The 21,476-nt window shown below is 42.3% G+C and overlaps 3 protein-coding genes across 5 annotated transcripts; 2 read left to right on the forward strand and 1 right to left on the reverse strand.

Annotated features, from left to right (window-relative positions):
* Positions 1-535: 535 nt before the first annotated feature.
* Positions 536-3,452, forward strand: c17h11orf65 (chromosome 17 C11orf65 homolog). Of its 3 annotated transcripts, none has more exons than XM_042067442.1 (10): positions 536-640; positions 998-1,041; positions 1,238-1,364; positions 1,454-1,546; positions 1,665-1,718; positions 1,818-2,027; positions 2,133-2,266; positions 2,501-2,671; positions 2,982-3,037; positions 3,209-3,452. In XM_042067442.1, the coding sequence occupies exons 2-10, from the start codon at positions 1,010-1,012 to the stop codon at positions 3,400-3,402; spliced, it is 1,071 nt and encodes a 356-aa protein (XP_041923376.1). In that variant the 5' UTR covers positions 536-640; positions 998-1,009; the 3' UTR covers positions 3,403-3,452. The 3 variants fall into 3 exon arrangements, with proteins under 3 accessions (XP_041923376.1, XP_041923377.1, XP_041923378.1); XM_042067443.1 differs by lacking the exon at positions 536-640 and adding an exon at positions 649-747; XM_042067444.1 differs by lacking the exon at positions 536-640 and adding an exon at positions 777-877.
* A 434-nt stretch (positions 3,453-3,886) lies between these two features.
* ndufb4 (NADH:ubiquinone oxidoreductase subunit B4) lies at positions 3,887-5,456 on the forward strand. Its single transcript, XM_042067446.1, has 3 exons — positions 3,887-4,089; positions 4,672-4,815; positions 5,314-5,456. Exons 1-3 carry the CDS (start codon positions 3,913-3,915, stop codon positions 5,374-5,376), a joined length of 384 nt encoding a protein of 127 aa, XP_041923380.1. The 5' UTR covers positions 3,887-3,912; the 3' UTR covers positions 5,377-5,456.
* Positions 5,457-5,835: 379 nt separating this feature from the next.
* On the reverse strand, positions 5,836-14,069 carry hgd (homogentisate 1,2-dioxygenase). Its single transcript, XM_042067440.1, has 14 exons — positions 13,918-14,069; positions 12,901-12,972; positions 12,688-12,776; positions 12,335-12,440; positions 11,347-11,406; positions 10,952-11,043; positions 10,456-10,490; positions 10,245-10,324; positions 9,978-10,077; positions 9,607-9,728; positions 7,647-7,751; positions 6,620-6,746; positions 6,316-6,497; positions 5,836-6,159 (listed from the first exon to the last, which is right to left on the reverse strand). The coding sequence occupies exons 1-14, from the start codon at positions 13,930-13,932 to the stop codon at positions 6,016-6,018; spliced, it is 1,329 nt and encodes a 442-aa protein (XP_041923374.1). The 5' UTR covers positions 13,933-14,069; the 3' UTR covers positions 5,836-6,015.
* Between the last annotated feature and the right edge of the window lie 7,407 nt (positions 14,070-21,476).

The following is a 21,476-nucleotide window of genomic DNA, read 5'->3' on the forward strand; positions in this document are numbered from 1 at the left end:
GCTAGCCTTCCCAAACTCTCAAATAGCTCTTCTTGTTTCAAACTGGTTTGAATGGGTGTGGTCTAATGATGTACTCTTTAAACTATTCATTCAAAATAACGATTTCAGTGATAGGCCTAATGTGGAAGGCACACGTCATTGTAGTTCTCATCCCAATGTTCCCAGAGGACAAAGGCAATGGAAAGAGCTTTTCATACAGGCTTGGTGGGTCTGTAGGCTATACTTGCAGAACAGTGAATAGGCCGTCAACAACATGCAGGCTAAAAACAAGTACAGGTTCAAGCAGTCATGTAATTGTCTCTAAAAATGGCAAATGCCGATTATGGCAGTTGGTAGCTATCAGAGACTGCCAACCCCCCCTGGCAAAGTCATGGAAGTGTGCAGACATGTCCTGTTATCCAAAGCAAATTATTGCGCAAAACTAGTTTGAAGAAGAAAAGGTTTTAATAAACAGTTTTAATTTCAAGTCAACTTCAAAATGTTTAAGTAAACACAAAATGACACACGTTAATACATCAGCCTACATTAACTTTTGTTCAAATGGATTTTGATGCTGCCCTTTTGGAGAAGTTGCTAAGGTAACAAACGCTTGGAAACGGTTGACTTCCTGAAACTCCAAACAGCGCGTTCGGTGTGCAAGGTAGGTTAACGTTACAGAACAGCGCAAGAACTAGCCTACAGATAGATTGCATAAATCACGAAGTAGCTAAGCTGACCAAACTTCAGCTAATCTTCTTCAGGGTCAAGGTCCTTTTTGTTAACCTGATACTTTCTGAACTATGTTAATGTTTTATTTCCATGAGTTGCATTGCTTGTCTGAAAAGTGTCTCTGAGCCAGCACATTGAAGGATATGCAAAGTAATTCGAGGGAAGGAAGGTATCGGCCTACCCAAACAATGCATGGGTGTCACTGTGCAGTAGAGCAGGTTGACAACCTCGACCTATATCTATGTCTAATGAACACATCGGGGTAATGTGTTTTCTCTTATTTGTTCAGGTCTTTGCAACCATGAGGAAGAAAAAATTCAAGTATGCTGAAAGGTTAGCATCATTAGCCATTATTGTAATACACTAACAGGCCAATTTTGTTGGATCATGTAACGGCCTACCCATTATAATGAGTAGAAAGGGAGCATAACCTGATTTATAGGGTAGTCTTGTTCTTTCTTCATGCAGTCTGTGAAGATATACTGCCCTAGATGTGTGCAGGTTTGTAACCGATTAAGCGGTTTTGCAGTGCTCCCAAGTCATCGCCAGTTAAAGATATTCCATCTGGGGAGAATAGCACCCTGGACCCTCCAGAATATGAGATTCAGCGTGACAAAGCAATCAGAGTCATACAGAGATCATGGAAGAGACATGTTGTACGTATCAGATTATACTCTTATCTCCAAAAGTATAACGTTTTCCAACATTATATTTTGTACTATAGACAAATATTTTTGTTACGTAGGATATTCAAGTCTTCAAGTACTACCGGGAACTTATAAACTTCCATAACCAGGGACACCCACATATTCTGCTGAAACATGTCAATCCCAGAGAGGTAACTGGGGCCAAAACAAAATGTTAATATTATATGTGAAATTAACACATTTTTGTCATATATTATTACTGAACAGTAGCCTACTCATTGATTATCATGTGATTGTTCTTCATCAAAGGCAGACATTCTTGATCCTGGGGCAGGGGTCTTTATCCGTTTTAGATTGGGTGGCGTAAGTACAACCTAACTTACATTGTAGAGGAAAATGTAAACCCAAGGTAAAATGTTCCACATATGAGGAATATGGTTCATTTTATGTATTGCCCACTAGATCACCTTCCCACCAAACATCTACTATAAGATCTTCACTCATCGCCCTGTAGTGGATTTGTGTGCTAGCAGTCCCAAAGACTACACCCACGAGGCCCAGAGACAACTTGTTCCTCGACAGAGACATAACCACCATCCAGTTGTCCATGATGACAGGTCAAGCTGGTATAAGCGTGTGGAAAATAATGGATGGAGAGTGCTGGCAGGCAAGGTGGGTTTGTGTCTTCTTCCAATATTAGTAGGGTTTCTGTGTTTGTAAACCTCTTCTAAATTTCTGTTGCTTATGCTCCACTTCAAATGTATGTTTTCTATGCAGATTAGTCATTTCGGTGATACAACCACACAAGATACCAGTGCAAAGAAGTTTGAGTACAAGCATACCAAACTATTACGACGGCAAGATGTTGAAAAGAGAAAGAAGTTGAGGAAGATTGAGTGGTTTAAAAAAATGTGAGTTAATGCAAGGTCACCACAGCCATTTACAAGAGTATCATAGCACAGTTCAGTACTTTTTTTATATGGGTGTTGGGAATATAGCATAGTCAGTTGTTACATGTTGAAAATATCTTGAAATATATTTGTAGCTATGTATTTCTGTTGAGTTCTAATACTTAATCATATCTTATTTGCCAAGATAATCCAGTTATATTGCCCCAAGATGAATGAACTGGATTGTGCATGCAGGTATGAGGAGGGTATCCTACGTGCTCGGACTGGGCACAAAGAGACTGCCCTGCTAGTGGAAAAATCTACATATGGCATGATGTGTGTCGTGAAGCAGCTGGGAGCAGATCACATAGCCGAGTGGGAGGTGGACGAGCTCCTGGAGTGGACGAACGCACTCAACTTTGACGAGTAATGTGTCAAAACAACCTCTTTGGGAACACTGGGTGGCTCTTAAGGCGCAGCTCTATTATGTAACTGAACAAGTTAGCCCATGTTTTGTGTAATGACACTTTTATAGAACTTTGAACATGAAGTAAAAACCATTGAAAAGATGGAAATGACATGTTATGATTGCATTTATGATCATTAGCCACTAACTATTATACATAAACATTATAACATAAAAATAAGATTAAATCACCAAGGTTTAATGATGCTTAATGTTGTATAATGCATGCATGTCTTGATGGCAGTAACAGGACATTTTACAATTCTTCAGGTATATCAATGGATGGAAGACGATAGGCAGTAGCCAGTCATCTGAATATGTGAAAGGTATCAGTTTTTATTAAAAACTTTGCATGTTATGTTCATCTACACCTAGCTCTTTTTTTTTATGCTACATTCCTCCATGGTGTCATGAGAAAGTGATCTTTTAAGAAGTGCCACAGCAGTCCCTGCTGGCCAAAAAACACAGTGAACTTTTTTTTGTCTTGCTGTTTACAGATGAGAGACTGTTGCTGTCCAGACATAACCCCTGTGAAGCCTCCCAGCTGACTCAGGAGGACAGCCAGTTTGTAACCAACAGCAGTGGCCTTCACCCCCAAATATCAAACATAATCAAGTCTGACCATTCATCAGATTGTGTCCGAATGCCATATGGGAATTCAAGCTCTGGACGCTACTGTATCAACAACTGAGCTTCACTGTGACAGCATAAAAGGAATTAAAGAAGTAGTCTAATTGCGTATCTTTTTGAGTTGTTTCATTCAAATCTTAAGTTATTTAGAAGGAATGGATTTTTTTTACAGAGCAATCCATGCACCCTTTTTCAGACAGACATAACTTATTAAATGCTCCTGAGAAATGTAAATTATGATTTTGAACCACTTAGCCTGCACATGTAAGAAATGTGTATTTCAGTGGTGCCTGTGTAATACAGTGCCCTTATAATCGACATGATAGCCACGTCAGATAAATTAATCCGGTGAAAGGTGATTTAAAAGACAGAATATTTTAAGTAATATCAGAGAATGTCCGTAGACGGGCTCTGGTAATATTCTAAACATAAGCCTAACCAAAGATTCTGGCCTAACTAGTTTTTGAAAACTGCGTGACATTTCAACGCGAGAAGTGGTAGGCTACGTAGGCAAACGCGAAGAAGATAAGCCAATCGCAGAAGGCTGTCGACCACTACTTTCAATGCCATCATGGCGGATTACAAAGAGGCACCCTTGGCCTCTCGGCCAAGAACATTAGATCCAGCGGAATATTTTAACCTTTCTCCAGAGTACAGGCGGGCTGAAGAAGAAAGGGCAGCTCTGAGAGCTAACCTGAAGAGGCAGTATCAGATACAGCTGAACAATCCTCTCAGAAAAGAGCTTATTGTAAGGACATACTCTAGCTGCTATTGCTAGCTAACGTTGGTTGTGTTGAGGCAAATATACCAAAAATTGCTAGCCGGTTAATGCTAACTGCATTTCATATGTCAAGTATTTTCTTCACGGTGACGTTTAATTATTTGGATTTCCCATACTTTCTGTAAAGAAGTAAGCAGCAATACTGGAGAATTATTCTGTTCTGCAACAACATAACGTGAAGCGTCAACGTTAACTTGCATGACCTTGCTATCGATAGGTAGCTAACGTTAGCATGTGCTAGCGCTAGCTACACATCATGTCAACGTCAACACCACGGTATCTGAAATAATTAAGGATATTTTGGCACGTAGGTTTGTTATGTTGATGGTCATCTTACCGTTAACTGTAAGAGACTGCTAGCTAATTTTACAAGGATAAACGCGGTCTAGACTATAGTTGGAGCAATGGCTTCATCCTTATGTAGTGAGCAAATATACTGTAAGCCAAATGTATTTATTCTAACGAGTGAGGTGTTGTGACATTTGCATAATGTTATTGCGGATTATATGATACAGAAGTGCAATTATTTTTTGTATTTTGTCTATATAGGAAGATCCTGCCCTCACTCGTTGGACCTATGCAAGAACCAACGTATATACACACTTCAGACCCACCACTAAAACATCACTCTTGGGGGCACTGTTTGGAGTGGTACCCCTCTTCTTCTGGTTCGCTGTTTTGAAAACGGACAGGGTACGTGTTCCCAATTATGTGTATATGTCATGTTCATCTGGCTTAAGTTATGACTAAAGTTGCCCAGGTTGATGTCTGTCGTCTGGTTGTTGGAAATGTCGTTATATACTATTTGTTTTTGCTCACCTGTCGTGCCGCTCTGCACCACACCCACAACACATTAAAACACAGGAATCAAGGGGACAGAAATGGGAGAAAAAGGGAATTAATCAGGGCTTACATTTCTCAGGTGCTGTGCCTGAATTCTGTCATGGACTGGGTAGTAAAAGATGTCAATATTGAGATTTAAAATGTCATAACGTTTGGCACAGGAATGTTCCTGCTTTAAGCCTTGGTACCATACGGTTTTGGAAAGTTCCACACCATTTACACACACACACACAACATGAAATTTAATGAAAGACCTAATGGCATGGAATGTTTGATTCATGACACTGTTTACTTGTGTGTGAAATGACTCTTTGCAACCATCTTAACCTTGCCTAATCATTGTTTCAGGACAAAAGAGAGGAAAAGATCAAAGCCGGAACCTATGACCGAACATACAAGATCTCCTCCTGATCCACACCATCGAGGTCCAAACATGTCTCTTAAATGTGTATAAAGTCTATTACTGTCAGAATAAACATAATTAATTATTACATTGACTTTTTGTCATTTGTTTCAAAATTGCTATTACAGCAAGGTAACAGGTGTGCTGTACAGGTACATCTTAAAAAAAATAAATAAGATGCCCTGCCCAGACTGAGAGATTTCAGGCTCAGGAAACCATTGCCGGTGTTTTGATTTAATCAGCTGATCAGAGCTCTCCTGCTGGATTTTTTTATTTCTATGAGCTGTACGATGTAATGTAATTATCAAGATTAAGATCAAAATTAAAACAAAAAAAGGCTTGAAATATTTAATTTCTGTAAAATTAATCTAGAATATATGAATGTTTTCCATGTTATTCAGAATGTTTGAGAGAAACCTGTATTATTATTGGTGTAGTGCTGATCTTTAATGGAGAATTGACATGGGGAAGTTTATGGTCAGATAAAGCATGCTTTTATTCTTTTTTTACTTCAAACAATCAGATGCAGCTGAGGCAAAAACAGGAGTGACTGATCAAACAAATCTGCTTCTTCCTGTTGCACACTCCTTGTTTTTCCTCTTTTCAAACCAGCGTTGTATGAACCCTCTCCTTGTTCGCTTGTTTCTCTACTTGCTAGTGGGTCTCCAGTTGGGATTGAAGTGGCTCTTGAGGGGTTCCCAGCATTTGTAGTAGTTTTTGTCTAGACGCTGGCATGTCTGGAGTCCCCACTTGGTGACCGCCATGCTGAATGATGATTCAAACATGAAGGCCTGAAAACAGGAAACGATAGTGTCACAGCACGCGCTTTAACTCAGTAGGACCATCACCAAGAGGTTTTTTTTGTAAAATATCATCTGAGGACTGCCATCCCACAATGCAGTAGCTCCAATGTTGGAGCAGTTTAGTTTCAGGCCTGATATCCTTACCATAGTTCCCTCAGCAACCCTCTCTGGTTTGAGCACAGTTGTGCTGTTCTTCTCAAAGCAGTCCTCGTCTGGCCCGTGTGGGGTCATGATGCTGTGGAGACTGCCCCCTCCTGGCTGGAAGCCTTCCTCCTTCGCCTCGTAGTGACCCTTAATCAGGCCCATGAACTCACTCATGCAGTTCCCTGGAACATTGACAGGGGGAGCTCTGACACAGAATTCCATGGTTGTGGAGGAGGAATATTAAGAGTAAAAGGGGAAATGAGATGTGAGACATGTGAGATGTGACTGAGATGTGCATGCTTACGGTGGTAGTACGGGGGACGGAAGGTGTGGTCAGCCACACCCCAGCGAGGAGGGAAGATCACAAAGTCAGCAATGGCAACCCCTGGACGGGTAGACTTGGCGGTCAGCACAGTGAAAATAGATGGGTCCTGTAATTAAGGATAGGGGAAATCAAATCACAACCTCACAAACGCATAAAACATAACTGAAGATGTGTGCTTGAGTAAATAGAACCATGCAAGCCTGCAACTGGGGATTATTTTCATTGTAAAATCTAAATCAGGTTTCTAGGCCAAGTAAACTTGCGTATACAAGGAATTTGGTCTCTGCTTTTATCCCATCCGTGAATTAGTGAACACACAGAGCACACAGTGAACACACAGTGAGGTGAAGCACACACTAACCTGGAGCAGTGAGCTGCCTGCTACAGCGGCGCTCGGGGAGCTGTGAGGGGTTAGGTGCCTTGCTCAAGGGCACTTCAGCCGTTCCTACTGGTCGGGGATCAAACCGGCAACCCTTCGGTTCCAAGCCCGAAGCCCTAACCAGTAGGCCGATTATTCTCTTGACTAATCAACTATTGTTTGTTCTATTACATGTATGTAAATGGTGGAAAATGTCGACCATTTATGCCCAAATTTCATGGTAACATCCATGTGCCATACCCAAAGATACTTGGTTTATTGTCAGATAGTACGGTGGTAGTGTAGTGGTTAAGGAGCTGGGCTAGCGTGCAGTAGCCTGAAAGTTGTTGTGGTTCAATTCCCGGCTTCCACCGTTGTGCCCTTGAGCAAGGCACTTAACCCCAAGTTGCTCCGGGGACAATGTGATCCCTTGTACTATAGCTGACATATGTAAGTCACTTTGGTCAAGAAGTGTCTGCTAAATGTAATGTAACGTAATGTAATGTAATGTAAAGTACTAAAACAATACTCTAATTGTTTGCTGATAAGTGTAATGGATGACAATTTATTGGCTAATGGCCACACAACCATACTCCATACATACCGTACATTATTCAGGAAGAGTTTGTCACTCTGTCTGAGACTTACGGCATGATCGAAGGCCACACAGTTAATGACCATGAAATTCTCCAAGTTGTATTTGTAGGGAGTGTAGTTTCCATGCCATGCCACCACATTGAAGGGAGAGAAGTCCTGTGGAATAAAATAACTAAACACATAAGGAATAGACACACTTGAAAGCCCCAGCAGCGAAGTGTAGGTGCAGTCAGAGTAGTGAGAGAACCAAGCATCACTCTCAGTTCATAACCTAACCCTGGTCATATTTTTTCTAACCTGACTTTGCTTACAGATTGGCGTCAAATTGTGCTCTCACAACAACCATGTCGTTATCTTAAATAGGCCAACATCACTCTAAGGTCGCCTTCAAACAAGCAAAAACGATGCTTTGAAAACATCTGTTCCTCTGGAAGGGTAGCAACAGGACAACAGTACAGAGACTGACAGGTCTGATGGTAGGGCTAATGTTATGAGAGGATATTTTACGGGAAAATATTAAAACGGGAAGATAGCGGCAAAAAGGTTAAAATATGTAAGAAACCCAGAAAAAAACGAGAGGTATGGTTATGTGTGACAATAGACTCAGCAATGGATTGAGATTACACAATGTTATACTTTCACAAACTTTCTGCAGTTCTGCTGCTCAGGTTGGGGGATTAAAAAAAATTGGGAGTGTAAAGTCTTTTGTGATGTGGTAAAATTTATCTTGATCGTTATAGGCACTGCAATTTTATATAACCCTCTGCTGATAATGTTGTTTTGAAGAGACATTGAATGGTGGCTATAAAATCAATACAATTCATTACAAGAGAGACTGCCTGCAGCTCTGACCCCCAAGTCCCCTGTCGTTACCAGACTCCCCAGAACATACTCAAATAAACCTGACAACAAACATGGACGCCGCTCAATCTGAGCGACAGGCCCTGCAATTGTGTTTGAAAGTACAGATGCAGGCAACCACACAAAACACTGACAATTGAATTATGTATACAATAATATAAATTCCCACAAGTGAAAACTTGTTGCTCCCCGTCGGGCTTACAAGACCTCAGCCTTCGCTATCGCACAGGCATAACAACTCCGATGATAACTCCCAGTAGACGAGATTAAAAGAGAAGGGAGTGAGAGAAAAAAATCACTCCCAAACACAAAACACAAACATATTGGCCCAGTCAAGCAAATAATAAGTTAATTTGAGCAATTTCAGCTCTCTGTTGGAGAGAAAAAATAACAGCAGGACCAGGCAAAAGCATTCTACCCACAATGGGGCTTGCGAACCTGCTGCATTGATGTGGGAGAGGGAGGGCCTTGTCAGTCTGAGGGGAAAACAGCCTGCACTCCCCAATTCGGGCATCCTGTGTGCTAACAGGTGACTGAGGTCCTGCACGCACCCCCGACGCCTTTTTTTCTGGTAATGAAAAATGACACTGCGTGCCCAGTGTGTGGTGAAGAACACCGCCGCTCTCTCGACTCTGTTTCTACATTCTCCTGGAAGCCATAACAAGTCAATCAAATTATCCACACAACAGGACGCTCTGGAAAATAATTTCAGAGTGAAATATGCTCAAATTAATGCTTAACTCAGGAAACGTTTTGCCGATGAAAAGATATGTGTGTATCCAGTGAGACAGCAGGATGCGTTAAGTAATTAAAGGTAATTTAGCCACAAAAGGATTGTCAGATTTCCTATTGTCAAACTCACTCTTTCAGAGTTAGATTACAGAGCAAACAAATATGTAGACCAAATCAAAACATATCTTTCCAAAGGAGATGGACGTGAGTGCACTTTATTCACTTCACTTCAATTTGTTATTTATAGAGAAAGCTTCAGACATTCCTTTCATATCTGCAGTTTGTTACAGCTTCTGCTAACTTGACACAAACATATAACGTGAATAGAGAATGAACAGTACACCGTAACCCTCACTTATTTTCAAACATTTTTTGAAAACATCACTGTGTTTGTGACAGGTAAAATAATATCTCTCACCTGCTGACAAGAGAAGAGCTTCCCTTGATACTTGTTGATGATGGTGTATCCCTCAACTCTGCGGTCCTCGTACCAGGCCACAGGAGTTAAGAAGTCTCTGGGATTGGCCAAGCCGTTGGCCCCTGGGCAGTATCAATTGACATCAATACAATGAGTACCCGTTGGCCCCTGGGCAGTGTCAATTGACATCAACAATGAGTACCCGTTGGATTCAGTGGTGTCCTTACTGTGTTTGGGAGTGTATGTTCTGCTTGCAGCACAGTGCTATGATCACCTATTGGCATCAATACAATGAGTACTCGTTGGATTCAGTGGTGTGATTACTGTGTTTTGGAGTGTATGTTCTGCTTGCAGCACAGTGCTATGATCACCTATTGGACCCAGATCCGGGAGCTCAAAGTGGGCACCATAGACCTCCAGGATGTACCCTCTGGTTTCTCCGAACACATCGACAGCGAACCGCATCCCTTGCTGTAAAACATTAGAAATCCTGATGGATGATTGAAGCCAGACAAATAAGATATGAAGGCTGTGAGGAAGTAAGTAAAAAAACTAAAGCTATAGGCCTACTTAAGAAGGCATTCCTGAGATCTTTCATGTTATGAACTAGCTTCTGTTGTGTTCTTAGACTGCCTTACCTGGATAACACAAATCTCATTGGGCTCAACTGTCATCTTCCCAAACTCTGTTGTGATGAGGACTTCACCTTGCTGGGGCACTGGAAAAACACATATAATCTTAGAATTGTGCATACCGTCCACATCTGGTCAAAACGTCAAAATCAATAGCATTTACAACCACCAATTCAAATGGGTAATACAGTTATTTCAGATGAACGTTCCACCCTACCGATCAGAAAGTCTCCATCTGAATTCTGGAAGCAGCTGTAAAGGAAAGAACAGATTCGTCATGTGATCTTAATCAAAAAGATGTTTTTTCTTTGACATAGAGGATATGTTGGTTAACAATATGCATATTTGATCATCTGATCATGTATGTTGATATCTGGTCTCTACTGACAAAAAACACTGCAGGCCCTAATCAAAATGACGGGCAATATCTAAATATAGTCTAACTAACGCTAAATTGATAACGTTGCAAAATCTATTTGCAAATGTAATGACCCTACGCACAAACATAGGTGGGTCCACTCACTGTTCCCACATGCCACAAGATAGCTTTAGTTCCTGCCCAAAACAGCTTTAGTTCCTGCCCAAGATAGCTTTACTCATTGAGTGCCTGTGCACTATGCCTTTAACTACTTTAAATTAGGGCCCTGTGTATCAAAGACATATCATCTATGTGGCACACTTAATACTAAATGTACTGCTTTCTAAACACCAACCTGTCAGTCATGGACGTATTGCAGGCGTACACATGAATGCCGATTCCATTTCGGGATTTGGAGTCACCTGCTCCACACAAGGTGTGCAGACCCTGGAACCACAGACAGTAACACAGAGCAATGAAGCTAAATGCAGATGCACAAGGGCTGACACCAAACAAGCAAACAGTGAATGGCAAGACATCATGGGGAATTCTATTACAAATGCTGCCCCCTGCATGTGCTGTTGGATCAAAACTCATGATCTGCTTATGCCATCCCCATGCACTAAATGGAGTTTTTTTGACATTAATGTTTAAGATTTAGTCTGAATCTGGAATAAAGAAACATATTGTGGAATAAGGACTGATCTGACACCTGGCCATTTTCACTTACAGTATAAATTCTGTACTTACCGCCACAAAGTCCACCTTCTTTTCTGAGGCTTTGGGAATGATAAAGGGCAACCACCGCAACTATGGCACATGAAGCAGAGCACAGCAGAGTTGTTGAGGAATTGAGTTGTCTCATGAGGAAGCTTCTCCAACACACATATTGCACACTGCCCTCTCCCCACATACACAGCACACTATCCCATCTTCCTTGTCATCCCCCCAACACACCAAGACCCCTGGCAGTTGGGTTAGCCCCTTGAGCCGTGGATCTGCCCAAGGTTTCTTCCTTGGTAAGGGAGTTTTTCCTTGCCCCTGTTGCTCTTGGGTGCTCCTTGTTGGTGCCCCCCCAATCCCAATCCCAATCCTCCCCCACCTTTCTTATGCAGCCCTTGCCACTTAATCTACTAAACCCCTCTTCTACTGCACTTTTTACCCCCCCCCTCCCATAAATGCACAAATAGGCTGACACCAGACATAATTTCACTGCATTTCTTACTTCCAGTAACTATATGCATGTGACGATAAACTTCCTTCTATCCTTGTATCCTTGTATCCTTAAGCATGTGAAGGGGGAACATTATCTTGGACATAGCAAGCAGCGAATTGTCCATGAATGTTAAAGGGACACCAGGCAAGCCTGATGCTTTTTCTCTACGAAACTCCCCCTCGCTCGGTCTGAAGCTTTTTTCCTTTTCTTTGCATCTTCCGTCAAGGGTTTTCGCTGCTTCTTCACTGGCTCTGCCATTATACACACGTTTGCAACAATCGCAATCGAGTTTCGTTAACCTGCCTCTGTGCTGTATGCAGGATGTAAACTGATCCTGCTTCGGTCGGAGGGTAGGATAGGATACACCGAACTTGCAAGTGGGATATTCTTCTTACAGGCAGTAGGGGCGGGCGAGAGAGTCTTCATTCGCCCTCTAATGAGTCATTTAACCATACGAAGATGATTAATTAACACGAAAACGTTGCCTGGTGTCCCTTTAATGGCCAGCAGGCCTGTGGCTACCTGATTGGGGTCAGGGTCAACCTCATTCCAGCTCTCGGTTAGGTCCTCACACTTGATCGCTGTAAAGGGCTTGTGCCGAACAGATGGCAGGATACGATACAACCAACTAAGGACAAAAACAACAACCAAATATAAATATTTGACTCAAGAGGGCTGAGAAATATTGTTGATTACAGTATGCTTACAAGAATGAAATATTGTTGATTACAGTGTGCTTACAATAATGAAATATTGTTGATTACAGTGTGCTTACAATAAAATATTGTTGATTACAGTGTGCTTACAATAATGAAAATGAAATGAAAGACACTGATAGGAGCATCCTGCACAGTAAGTGTGAGCTGGGCGAGTACCTTCTCTTGTTGGAGGACCGCGGGCAGGTGAATGCCGAGCCTGAGAGCTGCTCAGCATAGAGCCCGTAAGGACACACCTGGGGGTTGTTCTAGAAGCCAATAGAAAGGTTTTCTGTTAGAAGACTCAAACAAGACTGCTTGTAACAAATAGAGGTTTTGGACTGAAAGATTGGGAGGAAGGAGCAGGTAATGATGAGCAGCTTTGGCATTTACCTGGCCTTCAGGTAGAGCTCCAGGACAACGAGGGTCTTCAGAGGCAAACTCATTCCCAAAGCCACTAAGGTACTAAAAGTCAAGAATCCAGAATAATACATGAAGCAGGCAGTATGCAGTGTAATTTGTGTAGTACAAGTGTATGATATTAGTGATGGCTATGAGGATGCAGGCCACTATAGTTCAATTGTGAGCACAGTGAGGTTTGGCTCTGAGGGGCAGCCCAACTTGGCCCCATCAAAAACCAAAAAAATCTCGCTGAGTCATGCTGGGTCTGCAAGTATCTCTCCAAAAGCTGTTTTCAATACATACACAACAGGTCAGACATATAGGTTCAAGTGCATCGTATGTGTGATCTAAAGTAACCTACTGTACATATCCAGGGCTCTGTTAAGTTATAAAACTAATCTAAAAGAGCATTCAAACAGTGTTGTTAATACCATATCCAAACGGGCATGTCTGTAATTCACTGACTAGGCTACTATGGAACAACTGACATCTATAGTCTCTTTTACCAAATACCAAACTCAAAGAAGCTTCTGTGCAACTGTTCAATTACGCACACAGGTTTGATGTTTAGCTGCGCAAAGACAAGGAAAGATTTGTGCATAACTAGCCTGGGCTACAAGGCGTGCGTGCCTGACATCTGGGCAGCTGTTGTTTCCAGCAATCTGATTGGCTACTGGGAACGCCCCTCAGATGATCAACTTCAAAGCCATTCTGGATGCTAACTATTATGAATAACTTTCCCTTTACAACGTATTATTGTGTATTAATGCATAACTCTACAAATAACAATACAAATACTCGTGTCGTTTTGAGGCATATGATTGCACTATGTATGACCAAGACGGTATTAAATTACAGAAATTTGTAAAAAGCATGGGAGAAATTAAATGCAACAGAATGAAACTCTGGATGAAACGTCGCAGTTTAATGTTGTAAAAGCATCTTTCACCTTTTAAAAAGGTATGCAGGAAGCGTTCGATCAGTGTGTCGTTGTAATAGTCTACCTACCTTAAGACTGGCCATTGTGCGCGTTGCTGTTAAACTTCAGCAGAGTTGCAGGAAGTTTTCCTTCAGCCTACTCTCAACGAGTTGCCCGCTGCTCCGTGAATACGCGAATGAGAGCCTGAGCGAGGCTCTGGGTAAATATATGCTATTTCTCAATATGGGTTTAATTGAATCCAGACATGCTTCGTGACGTAAACTGAGCAAGGTTTTGGATTGCGCGTCGGGGGTGGGGCGGGCTGGTGGTCACTGAAACGGTGGGCAAACAATTGACCTGCTCTCTGTCCAAGACAAAATTCACTACTCTTATATGGTCAGATTAAAGTTCATTTAGTACCAAGCCTACGTGACGAAGTGCTGATAGCCACTGTGTTTATTCATTCTAGTCATTTTGACTAGCATGTGCATGATGTGTTGGTTGAAATCATCGCACATTGCTATGGGTAACAGTGAAACTGTGGCGCAATGTGATGATGATGATGGCTTATAGACCCTTTCATCAATAAAAACAAAAACAATGCTTGAACGTTCTATTTGGGCCCCAATCTACTTCCTCTGCATTAAGATAACATATGGAATGTTAAAAAGGAAGTCTTGTGGGGCCAACTATGATGCTGATAATGGAACTCTCTTGAAAGGGTCCATATGATGATGCCTTATATGCTAGGCCTGTTGGTGTATGTTTGCCAAGACAGAACACTGGCCTCCATTTCAATGCATTTTTGTTCTTTTCAATAAATGAAAGAAGGCGATAGACAAATAGCAAATAGACTCTATCACGAGGAAGCAATTTCCATGTTTCATTGTATTCTATTCCGCCATTTTTTAAAAATAATTCTTCTGCATCTTTGCGGTGGAGGGGAGGGAGGGTGTACTGAACTGGCTGGTAGGTTGGCGGGGTAAATGATGGCAATTCCCATAGCGAGGCGCAAATAAACTCGGAGCGGCAGAAGTAACTGTTCTCTAGTGAAGCGTGCAGCTGTGCCGGAGCTCCCGCTGTCAGGCAGTTTAGGTGCTGTGCTCAAGACGAGAAAGCCTAATGCCGGAAAATATCTCGACCCAGTCTGCGGAAATTGATCCGCTCCTCGGGGTAAAAATGACTGATTTTAATTTTACCGCCATCTCATTTTATGGAATCCTGAGTGTGTTTGTATGTGCTTCTGAGGGACAGAACGCTTGGAAAACAGAAATGAAAACGTTATGGAGAACAGATATGCGATTGAACTGCATATGACACATGATAGGGTGCTTGCAGACAAACGATTGAGGGAAGAGTCGCTTACAATTGTGGGTCTCATTTTCTCCCCTATGTGTGACCAGTCAAAGCTGGTCAGATTAGAGTTGGCTATGATGTGGGCCAAAACTATGCATTTCTTATGATTTATGCATGGGTTCTGCAGGCTATAACACAAGTCCCTATATATAGCCAATTGAGGTCACAAAGAGAGACAGAATAAGGAAAGAAAACACATCCAAGTGAAGAAAGGGTACGGAGAGGTAAAGGCAGCGGGGGTCAACACACAGGCCTACTGGCTGCTGTCTTATTTACTTAACCTTCCCCGGGCTTATGTCCATTTAAGTTCAACCCATTTTAAATCCAGTGACATTTCAACCTCAATTAGTAATAATAATGTCTAATAATTATCACTAAAAGCCACTAGACAGTACATGAGAAGTGGCCGCTGCAGTGCATGTTGGTCTGGGCGGTAGGTGGGCCTCTTCCCAGACTACAGTGTGCCTTCACCTTCTTAACACCCTGCTTCCACACCAACTCACCAGCTTAGTCCACTTAGCGCTGATTAGATTTTCAGGGACATCCACTATACCCTTTTTAAAATGAAGTGCAACGCGGCGTCCGAGTCTCTCCTGAGCCGGCGCTAATGTTATGCAAATGGTTTAATATGAAGATAAAGACTGTTGCGGCACGCTCCGCTCTCACGGTTCAGGCCCTGGCAGTTTCTCCGTGCTCGCCCTAATGAGAAAGGCATTATTCTGAAGTCATTAAATGGTGCCCTCCATGACATCTCCCCCTCCCTCCCCCCGCGCGCACTCAGGCCATTAAAGCACTGTACGCACACTTTCAAGCCGCCTTTTATCAACAGCTCCTAGTTTCTTACGCATCACAATGTCACAGAATAGAAAATTACACTCTCCACCCACTGAGAAAATTGCTTTGGAATTGCTTGGTTATAAAGATGTGGAGTTTTTTTTTAAGAAATAAAAAAAACAAAACAAAGAAAAAGACAGGCATGAAAAAGATGCACACACACAAACATAATTACCTGAAATGGAAATCTCATTGCGGTCTATTGGCAATTGTTGCTGGTAGTTAGTCAGGGGCTTTATCAATTTCATCAAAGGGATTTGCAGTGGCTCTGCACAAAGGGAGATTGCTGATATAAGGGGGGAGATTTGAAAGCTTCCCGATGATAAATGATGCTAGCCACTGCAGATGGCATGCAAAGAGACAAACGTCAACTGGTCATCACAAAGGGTAGGCCTGTAGACCTTAGTGGACGTGGTCAACACTTACAGATGGAGATACTGAGAATCCCGGCCTGCAAGTATTCCATTTAAACATGCATAATATGATTGCATTTCGCCACCATCCACCTGGGGCTCAGAGGCCTCAAGCTTATTATTAAGTGCCTGGTAGGTAATGTTTTTAACTCACTCATGTTGTCGAGGAGAAGAAAACATGGTGGCACGGAGAGAGGGAAGCACAGAAGAGAAATTCACTATGTTGGGACAAACATCCTCTCCCTCTCTCCCTCTCTCCCTCTCTCTCCCTCTCTCTCTCTCTCTCTCTCTCTCTCTCTCTCTCTCTCACTTCTGATCCATCTTCACTCTGGCATGATAACCCCTGTAGTGTCTCAGAATTTACTGTTATGACTTCCTCGCGGCAGGGGCGCCACACACCTGGAGATGGAGCAGGAATAAATCCAATATAGATTGCACGGCTGCACTGCCTCCCATCGTGCAGATCAAACCTGCAGTCCACAACCCAATTGCTTTTCTTCCACTAAATAGGTCTTTGGGGGGGGGGCGAAGAGAAGTCAAATTCTCCACCCCTATACAGGACCACCATGAACCTAATGATGCTCCCTTGGCACCTCTGCCCCCCCCCCCCCCTCCCCTGTGGTCCAGCTCGACCCTCCCAGAGGTGGCCTGGTCCTGGCGCCGTGTACCACACCTTTGGTCTTAAGACTGCTCTCATCGCCACGGAGGTGCGGCTCTCAACAGCGCTCACTCAAGTTAGCTTGGACACACACACACACACAAATGCATGCACGGACACTCACAATCGCTCACAGTGTATTTACATATTGTCAGCCACCCCTGACCGCTCCTCATCCGCCAGCAACAGAGAAACAAAATGAATTTGATTACTAAGGGAGCTCCAACACTGACGGTTTGTGTGTGTGTGTGTCTGTGTGTGTGTGTGTGTGTGTGTGTCTGGATCTGGGCAAAGAGAGAGGGAGAGAGAGAGAGAGAGAGAGAGAAGAGGTGGAGCAGAATAACTGGCATCACATTGGGACAATAGCTAAGGGCCGGACTGCTGCCTCCGAACCCCTCTGCCCAGAGAGAGCCGCTGCCACCACCGTCATTACAATCACAGCTGCAGACCAGAGCTGACATCCCAGCGCATGGCGGGAAACTAATTTCATTTGAGATGATGTCTGATGAACCACTGGGGTTGTTATTGGTGATAAGTATCTGGAACCATCAGAAGTGAATCCCCTTCATGGCATGCTTCGCTAAACCATCAAAGTCTTCCCTCACTCGCTGAAACATTTTGAGTGTCTTGTTCCCACCTGCCTGGGAGAAATAGGCTATAACTGATTAAAGTTGGTATTTCAAACTGCCGAAAAATGGTTAAAAACACAGATGAGGTCTCAACAAGCCATTAACTTGTGGCATAATTGTACCACAAGGTGTCAGTAAAATCTTTTTCTGTGCTCTCAGTTTCCTTATACCATCAACATACACATGATGATGTTGGGGCTGTTGAACTGTTTCTAATTATTAAGATTTTATGGTGATGTGATGGTGATTTCATACTGAAAGTTATGGCCAAATGACTAAATGGTTTTCATTAAACACATTCAATAATAGCATTGTAGCTGTTTTCCTATGTGACAAAAGCAGGACCTTCTCACGGCATTTTCTTGCGCGCTTTTCCGTCCAAATGACCCTGCTGTACATGCCAGGGTTTACGAATACCCGGGGGTTAGGTCAATGAACAGTCTATTTGCCTTTCTTGAATACATTTCTTTGTGAATCTCTGAATATTTAAATGAATTTTATTCATCATGTGATTTTCGATCATTTACATAAAACTCAGACAAGGTCAGATATCAGCGAAGTCCTTAATTTGTCCTAATCAACTGTGATTTGCATTGCGGTATTTGAGAGTGTTATTGATGCTTGCTAAATAAATGGACTTCTTCATATTCAAGTGGGAGCGATAGGTCTTGATAAGATCAAGAGAAAAACATATTAGTTTGCATATATTTGGATGATTGGCTTAATAGAAAAAAATGTCATTCTTAAATTTCAGAATTCTTATTTTAATAGCCTATTCAATGAAGGGAAAAGTCATTCATATCAGCCGTAAAACTATGACCACGGTGCACGTGTCAAAACCTTATGATATGGCATCATATGAGAGCTCTCGTGCCCCTATGATCAGAGCTCATAAGGAGAGAAAAATGGTCAGCTTTGGTAGCCACTCATCTTGTGACCTACTCACCTGAATGACCTACTTGTGACCTGCTCACCTGAATGCATTTTAAGATAGCCCATTCCATGCTTCATGTTGCAAAAATCAATAAGAATGCTAAGCAGAAAGCAATATCCTGGAACTAAACGAATGCGATGTAGCTATATCACGGCGCAAATAGCAAAGGCTTCCCTATAGGAACATGATTAAGTCTACCCAAATGATAAAGCGTCCCAGTACGTAATGCCTTATTAGGCCATAAGGCAATTATTCTGAACCCCACATAGGGGCCTACTCTGGTTATAAGAAACATAGCATATTACAATGGCACACTTGTTTGTTTCACAAAGAGGCCAAACTAAGTATGCTGAAATAGGCCAACTATTGCGCTTGAACGTTACGCAATGAATCCATTTCAATTTTATCATTTCATTAGGACTATTGTTTTGAAAGTGAAGGGTTCTGGGGGTCTAAATTGTGGCGTTGCCCGAAGCTTTCCACTTTACACCGAGGACGACACAGGCTAATAGGCTTAAATGCGCACATCGCTTTTTCTAAATGCCCTTTTCTTGCATAAATTCAAATTATCGAGTCAGTTTTGCGAAATTAGAGCCCTTTGTTTTTATTAGCGCGTATTACTGTTGAAAATTACTGATGATCACCACGTATGGGATTGCTATTGTCGTTCCGTTTCATGCATGCCATTCTAAACTTGGACTAACAAAGTCATTAAATTGACTCCCTCGCACTCTCATTATGTTGGGTGTTAATAACTACTAATTAACTTTGCTTACGCGCGCGTCTAAAAGCTCGTCTTTTTTGTTCGCACTTTAAACCAGAGCAGCATCCAATTATGCCACAGCGACTTGAGAGCAGACATGCCGCCTCTAGTGCGGGGCTGTCATCAAAGCGCCCACGGTAAACCGGTGCGCGTCCGCGATCCATATGATGAGAGTGCTCTGCACAGGCCGGTGCTCGCATGAAACGAGGAGCTCTGATGATTATGTCATGCCAGTGGATAAGCCCTGATAGAAAGAAGGCATACACATACACACACATACACACACACACACACACACACACACACACACACACTCGGGTATGGACCTACATAAATCTGATGTAGGAGTTAGAACAAGTCAACAGGAGCGTGATGGGTAACAGCCAAATTGACAGTTAAAAATGCGTTAATTAATGTGCAATTAGGAGTAATTATCTAAAATCAGGGATAATCAATGGAAAGATGTGTAATTAAAATTTAGACACAAACTTTTCCACCAGTTAATGATTAATTACTGTCAGACACATTACACCCGTCAGGTCTCCATTAGCGCTTGACGATAATGAATACCTCTATGGTCAGCCAGTAGATGGCGCTAGGTGAAAGGTAGACCCAATCACAGAAGTTGGGACAACTTCACCCCCCCCCCCTCCCCCTCCCCCAATCCCCCAAAACACAGACACACACACTCCACCAACACACTGATCTTGCAGTCATAAATGTGGCCTCGGCCACTGCCTGGCTCTGGAGCATCTTGTGGAGAGAGCATGCACCACCACATTAGATGCCTGTGATGCGTTATGAGGCCAACCACAAGCCTGACCACAACCTTCTGTTGTGCGCCACTGCGTACACAATGCCTCACCAAACATCAGCAGATTATTGTGGAAATTATCAAGTTAGGCTGTTGGGAAAATATGACACACGGTAGCATCCGGTAATAGGGGCTCGCTGAAGTGACGGACACCTCCTAACTGCTCATCCACATGTGGCGCACTAAATAGACAGAAAATTGAATATGTGGAAATTGCGCTTTCCCCAATGTATGCGTGTAATTAGTGCATTTAAACAAAGCGCGGATGTCCTGCTGGCGGTAATAGTCGCTGACATTTCTTTTCTTGGGTTAATAACAGTGCGCGTACAAATGAATCAAATTGTGGCCCCAAATTACATAGCGACTTTAAATACCCGTCTGTATTACGCGCCTGTTTGTGACCACATAAAAACGCTTTATATTATTATTATTGCCATTACTCTGTTGATCTCCATACAACTGCTCTAACAAAAAATGTGACTCAATAAACGCAATACATTATTTGCAGTAACACGCAGACATGCATCCTTTGCTATAATGTTTCATCTGATAACCAAGATTCCTAATTACACACAAAGCAAGATATGTTTCCATATTCGTCTCTCCGACCACACATTTCACCGGTTTTGTAAATGTCTATGCCATATGTGGACATTACAAGAAAGGGCAGGGACAGCCCTCTCCATTTTCAAAAAACTCCTGAAGACCCAGCTCTTTAGAGAACATCTCCTCTCATAGCACCACTTACAACAAGTCTTGCTGATCCTAGCACTCACCAGCCGTCTTAAACTGACACGTAACTGTTAAAAACAGCACTCACTGATGCACTTATTCTTACTGTACTCTACCGTTTTTTAAATTTCCTAAAATTGTTGAGAATTGCTTTAAAACTTAAACTTTACCATGTTGTAAGTCGCTTTGGCTAAAAATGCGTCAGCCAAATGTAATGTAATGTAATGTAAAGAAAAAGCCAACTATTCTGTAAGTGAATCACAAAGGCAATATAAAAAAGACATCTTGACATATGGCAAGTTAACACACCAGAACTAAAGACATTTCGTGCCATTATATCTCATTTATGTTTTCAATGGCCTAGGTTTTCATTCTTACAAAGTTGACAACGTCTAAAGAAAATATCAAAAGTAGCCCAAATGGCAGCTTGTTGGAGTTTGAGGATTGAATTCAGAAAATTATCCTTTTTTTTTGCTGTGAAGGCTTTGAGCGATGTTCGGGGTCACACCATTCAC

Source organism: Alosa sapidissima, chromosome 17, assembly GCF_018492685.1.
Source record: "Alosa sapidissima isolate fAloSap1 chromosome 17, fAloSap1.pri, whole genome shotgun sequence".
NCBI lineage: Eukaryota > Metazoa > Chordata > Actinopteri > Clupeiformes > Clupeidae > Alosa > Alosa sapidissima.